This window comes from Cherax quadricarinatus, chromosome 75 (genome assembly GCF_038502225.1).
Source record: "Cherax quadricarinatus isolate ZL_2023a chromosome 75, ASM3850222v1, whole genome shotgun sequence".
Lineage (NCBI taxonomy): Eukaryota > Metazoa > Arthropoda > Malacostraca > Decapoda > Parastacidae > Cherax > Cherax quadricarinatus.
In genome coordinates, this window is record NC_091366.1 from 1,719,489 (window position 1) to 1,739,400 (window position 19,912).

The window sequence follows — 19,912 nt, forward strand, 5'->3', positions numbered from 1 at the left end:
CTATAGTGTAACGAACACTTGTCAATGCTTAATAATAATCCACGGAGATAATACCAATTGGTCTGTATATTTCGATCCCCTTCTGGGAACCTCTTCAGCAGAGGATCCCAGAAGGGGATCGAAATATACAGACCAATTAATCTTCTTAGTCTCCATTTGGGTCATTACTGAGCATACTGTATTATAGTATTTCATTCCCCCACAGTTTTCTGGAGATGGTAAAGCACGCTTTATGAGCAATAATAAAAACTTACTTTTTATTTCGGGTGCGTCCTTAGTAGATTGTACTTTATTCTCTGGTGTATTTACAGGAATATACATAAACGTTTTCTTCAAACTAGGCGAGGAAGTGGGCGTGGTCACAAACTTCTTTGGTATGGGTGTATTACTGGGCGTGGTCCCTGAGGTAGTCTGACGCCTGCGTCTTACTCTTGCCCTTTTTTTTCCACAGAGGGCACGACTGTGACGAGGTGTAAGTCTTTAGATCTGCCTGAAGCGTGGGTAGCCCCGTGGGCAGTAAACCTGGCGTGGGCGTCTCTTCCACGGTGCCACCGGGTTTATGCTCTTTGCCATTTGCTCTCTTCTTTGAATCTTTACTTTCAGAGTTCCCCATCTCAGCACCGCACGACAATCTTAAGAGGGGGGGGGGGACCCTGATGAGCTCTAGTAAAACCGGCAAGACGCACAAATATCTTTCACTGAACTGAGGTTCTCCTCACAACACAGACTTGAGCTGTATGTGCATGACGTGTACGATCATTAGTCAAAGCACGCCACACTAGAAGGGCTCGACAAGGCCGCGACAGCTAACCAGCGTAGTTTCCGTGACTGCTGCAGAAGTACTGGTGTAGGAAGAGCCAGGTGGTCGTGGTTGCGGTGTAGGCACGTGAGAGCTGCCAGCGAGGCCAGCGGTGGGAACGGGAACACCAGAGTAATTAATACGGGGGATAAATGAAAGAGCAGCTCAAGGTCAATAGGTGAAAGGTGTATGACAAGGAAGTGAAGGTAGTCGTCTATAGATAAGAATCACAACCCAAATAAGGCGAACAAACAGCGCACGTAGAAAAAAAGGGGGGGGGGGAGAGAAAAGTTTGTTGGCATAAAACGCATGTGTAACCTGTGACTACTCTATGCAACCCAGCGTGGGGAAAAGGGGGGGACTTTTCCAAAAAACGGGTGAGGGAGACACCTGTGTGACCGTGGGTGACACTGGAACTAGGTGCACTCTCCATGTGTGGAGGAGCAAGGCAGAGGGAGGAGTCACTCTGGGGGAGGAGCGGCGCTAGCAGCAGCAGCCTAGATTGTGGCTGAGGCCGGCCGCTGGTGAGTCATCTCTGGAACTCTCCGCACCAACACTAAGTCTTCCCGCACTTCCTTAACTACCGCTGTAGCCTCATCCAGCGATATCACCACCAACATAACACTCCCCATGAACATGCGGGCATGATAAACACGCCAGATTTAAGCTAAAGAATCTATGGTTGCATACAGCCACTGGACACATGACCTGCAACCTGTTCACATCACGAGGCTTCATGAGCCCTGGGATATCATATGACTCACCACTGCAGTCGCCAACAATACTTTTAACACCCTTCAACCTTTTATTTGAAACCTAGCTACCCCCTCCCATCGCCAATCAACCCATTTCCCACAACATTGCAATTAAAAACTAAGATACTAATATATTCAAATACAATGTGGCCTGTTAAATACTATATTACAGAATAATAAAACTATCTGCTAAATCTACAGGATAAGCAAGTTTATTTAGGCACAGAAGTACAATCATACAGTGTAAATTATCTAAGATAACCCATAAAATCAGTTACTCAAGGCAGGGACATTCCATGGCTGCCTTGCCAGAAGAGAAGACACTAAAATAATGCCCCAGCACACGCAATTATCATTTGATGCATCTACAAGTGCGGAACTTTCATTTTCAGGAGGTAAGAGCAGAAGGGTGGCGAGGCGCGTGGTGCCCTTGAAGAGGACGAGACTCCACCCCCGTGGTGGATCCAGCGCACCCCATGTATGTCTACGCCCAATGCCACACGTGGGAAGCACCCCGAAGTGTGCTCGGCTCCACAATGAGCTCACCACCACAGATAACCACATTAAATTCATACTTCATCTTCATGTAAAGGGGCAACTATGCACTGCAAATGCATTTATTATTAGCCCTGACACGTGGCGGAGAACACTTATTTACATAGCTATTTACAAGGATATAAAAGTGACTTGGGTGCCAACAATAGATACAACTTAAAATACTGGTCTAATACTTTCAATTATGCTGCTAATTTTGAGTATACCCTATTATATTCAAATGAATCTATAGCACCTAGGGAATGAAGGACTTTCAGGTTTAATCTCTAAGGTAGGATAGCTCCAATTACTTGGATAAAGATAGCAAACGGGTACCTAAGTGTTTTACCTGGGTGGCATGTCTGGTAGGGATGGGGGGTGGGTATACTGAACGTGTATAAAACTAAACCGGATGGAGGTATTTTAGTCATGGTCAGCAACTAATGCAGCAAAACCAGCATATGGGCGTGATGGTGTTTGGTACACGCTGCTAGTCATGTAGCCCATAACAAAACTTATCTTGTGCAGTACGTGAAAAGACCCTGCCTGGATGGTATCCGAGTAATATGATTATATTCCTCGTGTAGCACTAAACCCTTATGGCTCGTGCAGCACCCGTGGAATTAGACTAATCAAGATTCGATCCCATACTGGTGTATTTTGTCCAAACACAATGCGAGCACCTCTCAGCTATTTTGCATGACTGAGTCATCCAAAATACCCAGAACTTACCAAGGACAGGTGAACAGAATTTAGGAAAGATATTCCAGCTGCTGGGATACAATAAAAATTATGCAACGTCGAATCAGCATTCCATCTGGCGATGGAATGCTATTGCCAGAATGCAACAGCATAGTAACTATTCTTAAATGCTTTGTAAAATGCTCAATGGAAGTAGTGGCAATGCCTCTATGCACACAGAGGTCTAGGGCAATTTTTTCCTATTAAATTTCTTGGAGAAAAATAGTTATGAGGTGTATCAGGATATTCTGTGCATCAACAGCATGGATCCTTATAAACAGCCAAGAGATCTCGCGTGACAAACTGCCAGATAACGTCACTAAGGTGAATACTCTCAAGTGGTTTTAAACAAATGACAAATACACGAGTGGGAATGTCAGGTGTGTAAGACCTGTATTATGACCCAGTAGGCCTTCTCTGTGTTCTCATTCAATGTAATGCCTGACTACCATAGTTTACAATACTTACTCCAAAACCAATGCACACTGATAAATACCTTGAGCACAATGTCAAATACTCTCAAGCCACAGGTCACTAATTATTTCTACAAGTGCATGTACAACATATACAGACCTAGCTGACAAGAGCATACTGCTATATAGAAAACCCCTTGTTATCCTCGTTATTACCTGGAGTTTACCTGGAGAGAGTTCCGGGGGTCAACGCCCCCGCGGCCCGGTCTGTGGCCAGGCCTCCTGGTGGATCAGAGCCTGATCAACCAGGCTGTTGCTGCTGGCTGCACGCAAACCAACGTACGAGCCACAGCCCGGCTGGTCAGGAACCGACTTTAGGTGCTTGTCCAGTGCCAGCTTGAAGACTGCCAGGGGTCTGTTGGTAATCCCCCTTATGTATGCTGGGAGGCAGTTGAACAGTCTCGGGCCCCTGACACTTATTGTATGGTTTCTTAACGTGCTAGTGACACCCCTGCTTTTCATTGGGGGGATGTTGCATTGTCTGCCAAGTCTTTTGCTTTCGTAGCGAGTGATTTTCGTGTGCAAGTTCGGTACTAGTCTCTCAAGATTTTCCAGGTGCATATAATCGTGTATCTCTCCTGCCTGCGTTCCAGGGAATACAGTTTTAGGAACCTCAAGCGCTCCCAGTAATTGAGGGGTTTTATCTCCGTTATGCGCGCCGTGAAGGTTCTCTGTACATTTTCTAGGTCAGCAATTTCACCTGCCTTGAAAGGTGCTGTTAGTGTGCAGCAATATTCCAGCCTAGATAGAACAAGCGACCTGAAGAGTGTCATCATGGGCTTGGCCTCCCTAGTTTTGAAGGTTCTCATTATCCATCCTGTCATTTTTCTAGCAGATGTGATTGATACAATGTTATGGTCCTTGAAAGTGAGATCCTCCGACATGATCACTCCCAGGTCTTTGACGTTGGTGTTTCGCTCTATTTTGTGGCCAGAATTTGTTTTGTACTCTGATGAAGATTTAATTTCCTAGTATTTACCATATCTGAGTAATTGAAATTTCTCATCGTTGAACTTCATATTGTTTTCTGCAGCCCACTGAAAGATTCGGTTGTCCGCCTGGAGCCTTGCAGTGTCTGCAATGGAAGACACTCGTGCAGATTCGGGTGTCATCTGCAAAGGAAGACACTGTGCTGTGGCTGACATCCTTGTCTGTGTCGGATATGAGGATGAGGAACAAGATGGGAGCGAGTACTGTGCCTTGTGGAACAGAGCTTTTCACCGTAGCTGCCTCGGACTTTACTCTGTTGACGACTACTCTGTGTTCTGTTAGTGAGGAAATTATAGATCCATCAACCGACTTTTCCTGTTATTCCTTTAGCACGCATTTTGTGCGCTATTACGCCATGGTCACACTTGTCGAAGGCTTTTGCAAAGTCTGTATATATTACATCTGCATTCTTTTTATCTTCTATTGCATTTAGGACCTTGTCGTAGTGATCCAATAGTTGAGACAGACAGGAGCGACCTGTTCTAAACCCATGTTGCCCTGGGTTGTGTAACTGATGGGTTTCTAGATGGGTGATCATCTTGCTTCTTAGGACCCTTTCAAAGATTTTTATGATATGGGATGTTAGTGCTATCGGTCTGTAGTTCTTTGCTGTTGCTTTACTGCCCCCTTTGTGGAGTGGGGCTATGTCTGTTGTTTTTAGTAACTGTGGGACGACCCCCGTGTCCATGCTCCCTCTCCATAGGATGGAAAAGGCTCGTGATAGGGGCTTCTTGCAGTTCTTGATGAACACGGAGTTCCACGAGTCTGGCCCTGGGGGCAGAGTGCATGGGCATGTCATTTATTGCCTGTTCGAAGTCATTTGGCGTCAGGATAACATCAGATAGGCTTGTGTTAACCAAATTTTGTGGCTCTCATAAAAAATTCATTTTGATCTTCGACTCAGTCTGGTTAGCGGCTTGCTAAAAACTGAGTCATATTGGGACTCGAGTAGCTCACTCATTTCCTTGCTGTCATCTGTGTAGGACCCATCTTGTTTAAGTAGGGGCCCAATACTGGACGTTGTTCTCGACTTTGATTTGGCATAGAAGAAATACTTTGGGTTTCTTTCGATTTCATTTATGGCTTTTAGTTCTTCCCGCGATTCCTGACTCCTATAAGATTCCTTTAGCTTGAGTTCGATGCTTGCGATTTCTCTGACCAGTGTCTCCCTACGCATTTCAGATATATTGACCTCTTTTAGCCGCTCTGTTATTCTTTTCCGTCGCCTGTAAAGGGAGCGCCTGTCTCTTTCTATTTTGCATCTACTCCTTTTTCTTAGAGGAATAAGCCTTGTGCATACATTGAGTGCCACCAAGTTAATCTGTTCTAGGCATTTTGGGCAAATTAGGTCAATTATGTCTCCAGGATGCTACCCACACCAGGTTGATAACATCCAAGTACCTAATTTTACTATTAGGTGAACATGGTCAACAGATGTCTTAAGGAAATGTGTCCTAATGTTTCCACCCATACCAGGGATCGAACCGGACCTCATTGTGTGACCTAAGTGTGCTACCAACCCAGTTAGGGTAGTTAAGGTTTGATTCATTACAAGAGGAAAAGCAGATACCCACAACTATTTTTTTTTTTTAATAAAATTGGTTTGGGTGAAATACTATGCAATAAACAAAAATTTTACTTTTTGGTGAACACAAGTGAGCATAAAGAACCACTTTCTTCTGGTAGTGTCCAGGCAACCTTTCTTTTTTAAACTAAATAAAATTAATGGATACTGTGTAACCTTTGACAAATTGTAAACTTGTGCATTTTATGCCCTTTTTATCTTTTTTTTCATACCAAACCTTTAGACGTATATCAAAGAGAATTTATAATGCTATGGCTAACAAAACCTCGGAGTTCAAATACAAACTTTAGGGTTTTGTAGACGTGCACAAGCATATTTATTAAGGACTTAGTAATTTTCAGAGTGATCTGAATCAGTAGTCCTGGGAGAATTCTGTTGGCTCTATTCCTCGAGAAGGGTTAGTGTTCACTTGATGTGAAATAAGCTTTGCAATAATCACACAAAAAAAGTTTTATAAAATTTACAACTACTGTACGTATTTAAAATTTAGATTTTTTTTCTTTGAATTTCTTTTTTCATTCCATATTCATATCTTTATTTACTACAAAGTACATGTACAAGGTATAGACCATAGCTGACATCAATGACATACTACTATATGTAGAAAGCCTTGTCATGCAGAGCATTTCGGGCAAATTAGGTCAGTTTTATCCCAGGATGCAACCCACACATGTCGACTAACACCCAGGTACCCATCTTACTGATGGGTGAACAGACAACCGGTGTAAGGAAACCACTTCTTATGTTTCCACTCCTTTGCCGGGAATCGAACCCTGACAATCACCATGTGAAGCGAGAGCTTTTGCCACCAGGCCACGGGGCACCGTGCTATTTAAAGGGCAATGCTGCAAAAACATGCAAATGGCTTACCAATAACTTACACATTTCATTTATTAAATATAATTTCAACAATCCAATCCAAAAAGATTGGAAATAAATAATCAAATATTCCATAGAAAACCATCCTGAGCACTCTGAACCCACAACAATGTTTATGGAAAATATGAACATAGAAGCATAAAAGGCCTGTTTAAAATACAAGCCCTACCAAGGCCAAGAGCAAACAGGAAAAAGGGGGGTTGCCAAACTGCTATAAAAAGACAAATCACAGGGAAGGCATTCAGGAAAATCCCAAGTACTTTTTCCCAATTGTAAAATCAGACAAAACCCTCTTCCAGAATTGGCCCTCATCTCTAAGGAGGTTCATACAGAAAATGAAAAAAACTGCGAAATACTGAAACAGAACAGAACAATTCAAACACCACGAGTTGAAGATCCAAATATGCAATTTCTTTATTAACTCTGCCCATCCTACAAATTATATAAATGACCTTATTGCAAATCCCCTCTAACTTCAAAATTGAAATTGACATGCCCATGTAAACAGCACCTAGATAAGATGGACGAGTCCGAATTTACAAAGAAAGGCAAAGTATGATTAGCATTTTTTTTTTTTTTTTTTTTTTTTTTTTAAGGAGCAGCAGCAGCTTAGATTCAGGTGAAATTCCAGAAGACTTAAAAAGCTTTGGCAAACAACAAAGTGGGCAACAGAACAACGACAAAACTGCAGACCAGTTGCACTATCTCTGAAAGGAACTGCAATGCAAATGTTACTTTTGTGGAAAAGCAGAACTACACAACCCAAGCTACCTGGAGTCTACCCACCTGGAGGGTATTCCAGGAATCAACACCCCCATGGCCCGGTCCATGACCGGGCCTCCTGGTGGATCAGGGCCTGATCAACTAGGCTGTTAGAATGCTAGCATGTCATACCTGTCAACTATTAGATCACTGACATTCATTAAGGCTTTGGAAGAACATTAAGATTCAGAGATGATCTAGAGAGATTTTGCAAAGGCATTTGACAAATGTGACCATGGAGTGATAGCCCATAAAATGATATATTAAAATACTTAGCAGTAAAAATCTCAAAGTACAGTAAAAATTTCAGTCCTAGCCCTTCTAATAAGTCTTATCCTGTAGCACACAAAACAAGCCAGAACTTCCTATCATCTTTTGCAAACTACGCCCAAATAGTTATGAAAGCTCCCTCAGTAGGAAAAAAAAAGTCACTCAGTCGTTTTCTAATGGGTAAATTAAAATGATGCGATGGGCAATAATGACAAATTTCAACAGTGTGTGTCAAGAATTAAGTGCAGTACTAAAAATGAGAAGAATATACAGAAAGAAGAAACCACATCTATGTAGGGAACAATGTTAACAGACATGCAATATAACACTATCCTTTGACAATTTCACCAATGTATTTTTTTTTGGGGCCACTGGTGAAACTACCAACAAATGTTGCATTGTATTGCATTGCATTTTTCAGTTGCCATGATGTATGTTGGCTAATCTCTCTCCATGTAGGAAACAGACCTAGGAATAAGTCATTTTGAAAAGACCGTTAAATGCAAGAAAAAGACCATGAAAATGAGGACAATGAGAACATTCAAAACAATAGAAAATGCCAATGATGGTACTTTTCAAATCAATGGTACTCTCAAGATTAATGTGGCTATGCTCACACCACCTTTTATTAAGGCAGGAAAATATATATCTTGTTTACTGCCCACACAATCTACAGTATTTCAAGTCTAAACTAAAATTGTCTCAAGGTACTTAAATTGCTTTCCAGGGAACAGGAGAAATGCCTGAGAATACACATGGGAGATACTCGAGGGCCTGATCTCCAATCTACACAAAATACAGAATAAACTGAAAATCAGATACCACAAGCAAAATCAGAAAATTTATATCAACACCAGTGGCCTAATACTTTTCAACCTATTACCAACAAACCAAATACTAGCAGAAGTTGCAAGTTCTAATAGGGAGACTGAATTATCTCCTGGTCAGCTGAGCTGAGATAATGCTATGAAGGCCTACAAGCCATTAGCACAAACTGCCTGGTTGATCAACAGATCAACAGTGAAGCCTGGCTGAAGCTAGGCTGACAAGGCAGAGAACCTTTATAACACACAACACAAGTCACAAGTATGTCACTGGAAAGGAGTCCCATCGTGTGTAGCATTTTGCCAAGTAAGCAGTCTGAGAAATTCCTTAGACTTCACTGGGAAGCTTCAGGAAAGATTTGGATATATTAGTACAGTACTGTATAGGTTACTATTTATTTGTTAATGGTTCCAGGGTCATCCTTACAGTCTTATCTCAGGCTAAATCTATACTGAAAATTAAAAATTGAAAGACTTGCACTTATCAAGAAAAAATGTACACGAAATTAAAGTACAGCATGGCGAAATAAAGATTCCACGTCTTAACGGTTCCTGAGGAAAAAAAAGTACATAGTACTGGAACTAAAATTTTCATTGTAGATGAATGGTTCACAGAACCGACACATTGATAAATTAGACATGTGCAACTCTTGGGTGAGTTGCACATGTGTCTAATTTATTAAAATTTTCCTGCATCATGTCATGATTGATAGGCAACATTATCTGCATAAATAAGGAAGAAGAATGGGGGACCAGTTGCCAGTGGCATCCAATATTGATCAGTTAGGCCCTTTGTTATTCACAAGCCACAAACATCATTAGCAAGGGAACAAATAGCAAGAAAACTTTGGACTACAAAAATATCCAGACTAATTCTGAGAAGACAAGGAGCTGCAAGATACTACTACCTACACATTTAAGGATGTTTTGAGGAAAGGGGAAGATACACTTCAATAAACAAAGTCAATCCTACAATATACCTATGACGAGTTTTTCTATACTCTTAGTTCAGCCTGTTTATCAGGCAGTCGACAGAAAAGCCAGACCAGCTTGGGGCCAGGCTTTTCTAAAGAATGTTCGATCAACCAAGCCCCACTTAGCCATCACAGCCTGGTTGATCTGGCACTAAGGTAGTGCTCCAGTTTCCTCTAAAACTATGGCTACTAGGTCCAGTAATATTTCTGATATCTGCTAGTAGTAAGTTGTAATAATGTTGGTAGAATTACCGACAATATGTAAAGTAAAAGGACACAAGTGCAACTAATGTGACATTTTATTGTGGCAACGTTTCGCTCGCCAGGTATCGGCTTGACAAAGCTCCTGGAGAGCGAAACGTTGCCACAATAAAATGTCACATTAGTTGCACTTGTGTCCTTTTATGGTAGCAAGTTGAAAAGTCTAACCACAAATGCTGGCAGTGTTCATTTACTGTGCCCATGGTGCCCCTGATTTTCCTAATTTTACACTTCCTCTATCACTCTAGTAAGCAAATTGTGGTAGTGTAGATTTGGGACTATACCCATGGCTTGGTAGGCAACATTCTTGCCTCACACAATGAGTCTTGGTGACTCAATCCCTGGCCAGGTGGAAACATTGAGAATGTTTCCTTATACCTGTTGTCCCTGTTTCCCCTAGCAGTAAGTAGGTACCTAATTAGCCACAATTTTAAGACGGGAAAATCACAGGTTTTCATTAAAGCTAATAAGACCTTTCTATTAATGAAATAGTCTAGCGAATACAAACCTAGATTATATTACTGTGTATACATTAAAAAGGCTTCATTTAGATTATACATTGTAATAGTTTCCAGATTACAGAATATAATTGCAATGAAGAAACCAAGACCCAGAAATTTAATACCCTGTATCATGAATCCTTCATAAGACTAATTCAAAACATTTAATGTATACTCTAGAAAGGCACAGAATTGGAACTTTCAAGACTTCTAACAACAGTATTAACAAAGTAATAATCCACTACAAGAAAGCAAACCATGGTTTATTTCCATCTGGATTATTGGGTTCTCCTACCAAGGATGTTGCACAACATTCTTAACTCATTAATATACAACTATTGCTAGAACCTGAAGGTGTTAAGGAAACTTTGCCCCTATATCTTTCCCAGGATTCAAACCCAGGTCCCAGATGCAAGCCAAACACTACCATTGAGCATTCTCAAGAGATATAAATATATCACTGCACATACAGTAACCAAGCCAGATACCAGTGATATACCTTAAAGGTTTTTGAGTTTTCTATGACCTAATTAACAGGTTGTTCCACTACAATTGAGAACCGTACTATCTAATGTCTTCTAAATTTTTTATGTAATACCATTATTTTCAGTTTTCTTGATATCTAGTCGTGTTAAATTAAAAAACTTATTCAGAAAAGACATTAGGAAGTATTGCTTCTCAGCTTCTATACGAGTTCTTTTCTGCAGAGCTTTATCAAGTGTGTATCTATATACATATCTACAAATTATCTTCATAATTATATACGGGAGGGCCCCACTTCACAGCATTTCGCTAATGCAGCAGTTTTCAATATAGCCATTCTTCATTTATTCAGACTTCCTACAATAAATATATTCACTACTCACTGAAGACAAGTTTTTGTACATGCATTTTTAAGTCCTAGCTCTAGTGCTCACTTAACATGCGTGTCAACGTATTATCAGGCTTTTACATGCATTAAAAAAAAAAAAAAAAAACTCGCTTTACAGCAAAAGCCCAGAACTTAACCTGCTGTATAAGCAGGGTCCACCTGTACTTGGAATCACAGGTACACAGCAAAATGTTTTCAACAAAAGCTTATTCTGCAACTTAGGTCTGTCTTCATACTTGTCAGTACTACTACTCATCCACCTAGGATTTTAATCAACTGTCTTTGATCACATCATATGGGTAGAATCTACACTGCTTATAATCAATTCACCTTGCCACTTATAACTTTTGTGTAATTGAAATTTCTCATCGTTGAACTTCATATTGTTTTCTGCAGCCCACTGAAAAATTTGGTTGATGTCTGCCTGGAGCTTTGCAGTGTCTGCAATGGAAGACACTGTCATGCAGATTCGGGTGTAAAGTTCCTGCCTTCCAAACTGTGGGCAAGTTATCTAGGTGGCAGGTTAGGAGATACCTGGAGTTTACCTGGAGAGGGTTTCAGGGGGGCAACGCCCCCGTGGCTCAGTCTGCGACCAGGCCTTGTGGTGGATCTGGGTCTGATCAGCCAGACTATTATTGCTGGTCACATGCAAACTGACATACGAACCACAGCCCAGCTGGTTAGGTACTGACTTTAGGTGCCTGTCCAGTGCCTTCTTGAAGACAGCTGGGGGTCTATTGGTAATCCCCCTTATGTATGCTGGGAGGCAGTTGAACAGTCTTTGACCCCTGACACTTATTGTATTGTCTATCATGCTAGTGGCACCCCTGCGTTTCATTGGGGGAATGTTGCATCTCTTGCCAAGTCTTTTGCTTTCATAGGGAGCAATTTTTGTGTACAAGTTTGGTACTAGTCCCTCTAGGATTTTCCAAGTGCAGGCCTAAGCTGGGTTATATTAAGCGCTTGCCAATAATTTTACCAAATGTAAATATAGAACGTCAGTAGAAAAAGACTTTCTGGCCAATCAATAAGGTGGTAACATCAGTTAAATCACTTATATTCACAAGTTCAATACAAATGATAGTAAAATTTGCTATTATCCAAGTAATAATGCTCCAATTTTCCACATGCGATAAAAGTATTTATTAACAGTCATCTGCACAACTCCAGCAGTTATGGACGAGTGAAAAAACTACCAAATACCGTCAAATAGATGAACATTTTAGGTAGCTATTTTCACATGTAAGTGCTTAACCCACATGGACTGTAGTGCCTAGGCACTGGAAGATAATCAGATTTGATCAAAGTTGAAAGTAGCCAATTCCTTGAATCAAAAGTCCCCCCTCACCAGCATCAAGGCATCCCTCTAAAGGGTGTAGACTATAAAATGCTAAGAAATACAAACAGTATAGGCGAGTGTAGAGGTGTTGTCTGGGTAGGTGAACTACCGAAGGGTTTATCTCAACATTTCTTTCCCTTAACGAACACTTGTCAATGTTCAATGATAACCAACATGGAGAATAAACATAGGAGGTAGATTGATCAGGATATTTTTACCTCCCTTCTGGTATCCTCTTCAGGGAAAGAGGATCCCAGAAGGGGGATCCTGTGTTCCTTCTCCATGTGAGTTATTATTAAGCATTTATAATTATACATTAAAATGGTATAAAATACCGACAGGTTGTTAGGTAAGTCACACATGCAACAGTTAGGTATCTTTATTATGAAACGTTTCGCCTACACAGTAGGCTTCTTCAGTCAAGTACAGAAAAGTTGATAGAAGCAGAAGATACTTTAAGACGATGTAATCAGTCCATCACCCTTAAAGTTTTGAGGTGGTCAGTCCCTCAGTCTGGAGAAGAGCATTGTTCCATAGTATGAAACAATATTGTTTCATACTATGGAACAATGCTCTTCTCCAGACAGGGACTGACCACCTCAAAACTTTAAGGGTGATGGACTGATTACATCGTCTTAAAGTATCTTCTGCTTCTATCAACTTTTCTGTACTTGACTGAAGAAGCCTACTGTGTAGGCGAAACGTTTCATAATAAAGATACCTAACTGTTGCATATGTGTCTTACCTAACATTTATAATTATATTCAGGTGGAGGTGCTGAAGCCATAGAGGGTCATACAGCTCCTAGGGAACGTGAGATAAACAGGTTTGATCCAAGGGAAGGAGAGGCCCAATTATACTTGCATCAAGGAACCTCCCTTAAGCAGTTTACCCTTCAAGGATGTCTTGACACCAGTGGGGGCCCTTGATCAAGGGAATTGGGGCTACCCTATATTTCCCGACAAAAAAAAAAAAAAAAAACTCATTCCCTCTAATTACCCCCAAGCACTATACGACCCCTACGGGTTTAACGTTTCCACCTGAAAATTTCACGGTTTAATGATTTTTGTGGCTATATATCAATATAGCATCTTGAAGATCAAAGAAAAATAGAACAAATCCACACAAAAAAATACTAGCTAATTATATGACAAATTATAGGTAGTTACACGAGTACCGTTAATGATGTAATTAACGGGGTTTAAATTAGACAAACAAGGAACCATGTGACTTTATAACTCTCAGCAGCCACACACGAGACTTATCACACAAAAACCACATATAAAACATTAAATAAGTGTAGATAAACAAGAATTAACAAGAGTAAACAAACGTTAATAGCAATTTCCATCCCTGAGACACACCACCATTCAAACACCCATCACACTGCTCTTATTCTCACTTACCATCTGTTCTCTGTATATCCACCGTCACGCCGACGCCTAAACCACCAACATTAACCTCCTCCATTTTCATGGTTACGCCAGAATCAGCAGAATTCTTTGAAAATGTCAAAATCCCGAGGAGCACTCTACCACCGGCCAGACGTCTCACCGTACTATTCAAATCTGTCCAGGCGAGACTACTCCCCCATAATAGTCACACTATAACCCCTCCCATCTGTATCTCCACGCTAGGTTTTTCTCTCTCATCTGTTTGCGCTGGACATTTTAGCTTGGGAAAGGCGAGTTGCGTATGCTGATGAGCAAGTTCACCCACTAAACTGGACACTTCGAATTTAAGTTGTCGCAGGTGGCTAACTGTTATCGACTATACTCGCCACATAAGATTGGTGAGCTACAAACAGAAGCAGAAAGACAGCCAATCACAGGACGTAACACATATCATAGACTCTGGAATACCTTATAATACTTCCTCAAGGAAACAAATACGCATCGAACTTTATGTAGAAAAACATTTACTCTACAATATTTATCGGAGGAGTGTGTGTTTGTAAATAAGAAACACATGATATGTTTTTTTCAGTTATCTTATTCTTTAAAATCTCAATATCTGGCGCGAAATTTCGAAGCAATTTTTAGATTGTCTAGGCACAGGTACACATAAGTACAATTATCATACATAGTGTAAATTAACTCAAACACTACAGTCATAACTACACTCAGACACTACAGTCATAACTACACTCAGACACTACAGTCATAACTACACTCAAACACTACAGTCATAACTACACTCAAACACTACAGTCATAACTACACTCAGACACTACAGTCATAACTACACTCAGACACTACAGTCATAACTACACTCAGACACTACAGTCATAACTACACTCAGACACTACAGTCATCACTAGTCATAACTACACTCAGACACTACAGTCATAACTACACTCAAACACTACAGTCATAATTACACTCAGACACTACAGTCATAACTACACTCAGACACTACAGTCATAACTACACTCAAACACTACAGTCATAATTACACTCAGACACTACAGTCATAACTACACTCAGACACTACAGTCATCACTAGTCATAACTACACTCAAACACTACAGTCATCACTACACTCAAACACTACAGTCATAACTACACTCAAACACTAGTCATAATTACACTCAGACACTACAGTCATAACTACACTCAGACACTACAGTCATCACTAGTCATAACTACACTCAAACACTACAGTCATAACTACACTCAAACACTACAGGCATCACTACACTCAAACACTACAGTCATCACTACACTCAAACACTACAGTCATCACTACACTCAAACACTACAGCCATCACTAGTTATAACTACACTCAAACACTACAGTCATCACTACACTCAAACACTGCAGTCACCACTACACTCAAACACTACAGACATAACTACACTTAAACACCACAGTCATCACTACACTCAAACACTACAGTCATAACTACACTCAAACACTACAGTCATAACTACACTCAAACACTACAGTCATCACTAGTCATAACTACACTCAAACACTACAGCCATAACTACACTTAAACACCACAGTCATCACTACACTCAAACACTACAGTTTTCACTACACTCAAACACTACAGTTTTCACTCCACTCAAACACTACAGTCATCACTGTAGTCTTCTCTTTACCATTACAGTCATCATTAGTCTTATCTTCACTATTTTCATCACTCCTCTTATCTTCACCATTACTATCATCACTACTCTTTCTTTCACCACTAGTCATCATTAGTCCTATCTTTACTACTACTATAATTCACACACAAAATCCAATCCAAAGCTCGACCCCTGCACCCAGTCTCTCCAGTTAATGTTTAGTAAAATCCTCTTTTTGTGGAAGCCTTATTTTAATTTTTAACTGATGGGATCCCTGATAGTTTGTCTTCTGATAAGAATGGTTCAGTGAAAGCCCCGGGGGGTTTTGCTGGCTCCTCTACACTTTTAGTTCTTGTTATGATAGCTTGATTTTCCTGAACGGCTAACTTTTTCATATTTTCTTTATTTTAGTTTGTCCTGGGGGGGATGAGGTGTTCAGTGGACGCTTCTTAGTGGGCTTTTGCTTCCTGATAGATGGGCATTGCTTTAATTTAAAGCTTAGCAAGCTGTTCTGCTTGTTGCTACTGTTGATATCAATGTTATTTTAGAATTCAGTAAGCATTGTTCTTACCCTTGAGTCGGCGGTGACCTCGGGAAAATTCATCATGTAAATCTTCAAGTACCGATTGATGTCCTCTGCGGACCTGAGCCCACAACTAGTGGCCACGTCGAGGAAAGTCAAGGCGAAGTAAGAGCATGATAATCCTATCTGCTGAACTCCGTCCACTATCATGGGGCTGGCTGTGATAACCTTCATGGGGCTGGGTATGATAACCTTCATGGGGCTGGCTATGATAACCTTCATGGGGCTGGCTATGATAACCTTCATGGGGCTGGGTATGATAACCTTCATGGGGCTGGCTATGATAACCTTCATGGGGCTGGCTATGATAACCCTCATGGGACCGGCTATGATAACCTTCATGGGGCTGGGTATGATAACCTTCATGGGGCTGGCTATGATAACCTTCATGGGGCTGGGTATGATAACCTTCATGGGGCTGGCTATGATAACCTTCATGGGGATGGGTATGATAACCTTCATGGGGCTGGCTATGATAACCTTCATGGGGCTGGCTATGATAACCCTCATGGGACCGGCTATGATAACCTTCATGGGGCTGGGTATGATAACCTTCATGGGGCTGGCTATGATAATCTTCATGGGGCTGGGTATGATAACCTTCATGGGGCTGGCTATGATAACCTTCATGGGGCTGGCTATGATAACCCTCATGGGACCGGCTATGATAACCTTCATGGGGCTGGCTATGATAACCTTCATGGGGCTGGGTATGATAACCTTCATGGGGCTGGCTATGATAACCTTCATGGGGCTGGCTATGATAACCCTCATGGGACCGGCTATGATAACCTTCATGGGGCTGGGTATGATAACCTTCATGGGGCTGGCTATGATAACCTTCATGGGGCTGGGTATGATAACCTTCATGGGGCTGGGTATGATAACCTTCATGGGGCTGGCTATGATAACCTTCATGGGGCTGGCTATGATAACCCTCATGGGACCGGCTATGATAACCTTCATGGGGCTGGCTATGATAACCTTCATGGGGCTGGGTATGATAACCTTCATGGGGCTGGGTATGATAACCTTCATGGGGCTGGCTATGATAACCTTCATGGGGCTGGGTATGATAACCTTCATGGGGCTGGGTATGATAACCTTCATGGGGCTGGCTATGATAACCCTCCTGGAGTTTACCTGGAGAGTGTTCCGGGGGTCAACGCCCCCGCGGCCCGGTCTGTGACCAGGCCTCCTGGTGGATCAGAGCCTGATCAACCAGGCTGTTGCTGCTGGCTGCACGCAAACCAACGTACGAGCCACAGCCCGGCTGATCCGGAACTGACTTTAGGTGCTTGTCCAGTGCCAGCTTGAAGACTGCCAGGGGTCTGTTGGTAATCCCCCTTATGTGTGCTGGGAGGCAGTTGAACAGTCTCGGGCCCCTGACACTTATTGTATGGTCTCTTAACGTGCTAGTGACACCCCTGCTTTTCATTGGGGGGATGGTGCATCGTCTGCCAAGTCTTTTGCTTTCGTAGTGAGTGATTTTCGTGTGCAAGTTCGGTACTAGTCCCTCTAGGATTTTCCAGGTGTATATAATCATGTATCTCTCCCTCATGGGACTGGCTATGATAACTTTCATGGGGCTGGGTATGATAACCTTCATGGGGCTGGGTATGATAACCTTCATGGGGCTGGGTATGATAACCTTCATGGGGCTGGGTATGATAACCTTCATGGGGCTGGCTATGATAACCTTCATGGGGCTGGGTATGATAACCTTCATGGGGCTGGGTATGATAACCTTCATGGGGCTGGCTATGATAACCTTCATGGGGCTGGCTATGATAACCTTCATGGGGTTGGCTATGATAATCTTCATGGGGCTGGATATGATAACCTTCATGGGGCTGGATATGATAACCTTCATGGGGCTGGCTATAACCTTCATGGGGCTGGCTATGATAACCTTCATGGGGCTGGATATGATAACCTTCATGGGGCTGGCTATAACCTTCATGGGGCTGGCTATGATAACCTTCATGGGGCTGGATATGATAACCTTCATGGGGCTGGCTATAACCTTCATGGGGCTGGCTATGATAACCTTCATGGGGCTGGCTATGATAATCTTCAAAAAAAAAAAAGCGGCATTAAGGTTCAGATTTTTTTTTTATTGTTTACATCTTGGGAACATCGTTCGAATGCCTGCTTACAACTTAATATTAATTAACCATAGTAGTTTATTTTAATTGAGGATCAAATTTGTCTTTCGATACTAATTATAAAGGCAATGTATTAGTTTTCCTGTATTTATAATTTTATTAACTGATTTTGTCTGAGATTATTAATGTAACGAGTAAAGGAAGTCAAAGCCAGTGTCTGCCTGGTGGTGTATATGGCGCACGATAACAATATAAATAGTAAGCTTATTTAAGTACAAATACACAATATTTGGATGATTATAACTGTGTTACATAATAATAAATGTGTTTATTAGCTATGATAACCCAGATAAGTTAAACAAAGTGACAGTTACAGATGTATCTGTGTCTGTCTCATCTGTCATAGATAATATTCCGGATCTTATCAATGGTTCAGAACTTTTTGTATTTCTGCTTTTTTTTGAACTTTGAGCGGTGCTTAGAAAGGTTCTAAAACTGCAGTGGCATCCATAGACACGAGACAAGGCCGCTGCCTTAATAACTGACTTACTTCACCTTTTTCAATGTCATTGTTTAGTTGCTAATTAATCTTATTTCCGCTTAATTTACACAATTTTTGGATGATTTACATTTTTTTTTGCATAGAAACGTGTGTGAAATACCTAGGATAAGCACCCAAAAATGGCCCAAGTTATTTATTTCCTTTGGGGTTTGATTATTAATCTGCCTTATTTTTATAGTTGGTTTATGAGGGTAAATAAGATAAGATAGGATAAGATTTCGTTGATTTTTTTAACCTGGAGGAGAGTTATCCACCCAGGATAACCCATTAAAGTTAGTCTGTCATCCAGGACTGTCTGTCTTATTTCCAGATTTTATCTTATTTCCAGATTTTATCTTATTCCCAGATTTTATCTTATTCTTGTCCCCCAGGATGCGACCCACACCAGTCGACTAACACTCAGGTACCTACTTACTGCTAGGTGAAGAGTGACAGCAGGTGTAAGGTGGCTAACACCTTGCACCTGCTGTCACTGTTCACCTAGCATTAAGTAGGTACCTGAGTGTTAGTCGACTGGTGTGGGTCGCATCCTGGGGGAAAAAATTTACCTAATTTGCGGGAAATGCTCAGCATAACAAGCAGCTTTCTAAACAGTATGGTCTGTATACCTTGTACATGTACTGGTAGAAATTAAGTTGCTCTCTCTGACTTTTTTGGGTTAATTTAGGTTGTCTACACATACACAAATAACCCGCACATAAAAGAGAGAAGCTTACGACGACGTTTCGTTCCGACTTGGACCATTTACAAAGTCACACTGGTCCAAGTCGGACCGAAACGTCGTTGTAAGCTTCTCTCTTTTATGTGCGGGTTATTTGTGTATCGTTCCAGTCACGGTATTGTGCCTTTTTTTTGTTATTTGTCTACACATATGCTGTTATGTATGATAATCTATGTAACTGTATTTGTGTATACCTGAATAAACTTATTTACTTACTTTCTTCTTATTATCATTACAGTGGACCCCCGCTTAACGATAACCTCCCATTGCGACCAATTATGTAAGTGTATTTATGTAAGTGCGTTTG

General features: G+C 41.3%; 2 protein-coding genes across 8 annotated transcripts in view; one reads left to right on the forward strand and one right to left on the reverse strand.

Moving 5' to 3' along the window:
* The window catches only part of Klp10A (kinesin-like protein 10A), a 110,775-nt gene extending 96,591 nt beyond the window's left edge, over window positions 1-14,184 (reverse strand). For 2 of the 3 annotated variants that reach the window (XM_053780833.2, XM_070100887.1), the window contains exon 1: window positions 13,964-14,184. In XM_053780833.2, coding sequence (XP_053636808.1) covers window positions 13,964-14,033 — 70 coding nt within the window. In that variant the 5' untranslated portion in view covers window positions 14,034-14,184. Of the gene's footprint in view, window positions 1-254; window positions 478-13,963 lie in introns of those variants that run through there. The other variant, XM_053780830.2, reaches the window with a different exon arrangement.
* A 4,341-nt stretch (window positions 14,185-18,525) lies between these two features.
* Window positions 18,526-19,912, forward strand: part of LOC128691875 (peroxisomal targeting signal 2 receptor) — a 31,094-nt gene continuing 29,707 nt past the window's right edge. The window contains exon 1 of one of the 5 annotated variants that reach the window (XM_053780824.2): window positions 18,526-18,580. The gene's annotated coding sequence lies outside the window, so the exon portion shown is untranslated. Of the gene's footprint in view, window positions 18,581-18,680; window positions 18,753-18,785; window positions 18,809-19,460; window positions 19,483-19,843; window positions 19,886-19,912 lie in introns of those variants that run through there. The other 4 variants (XM_053780826.2, XM_053780827.2, XM_053780828.2 and 1 more) reach the window with 4 other exon arrangements.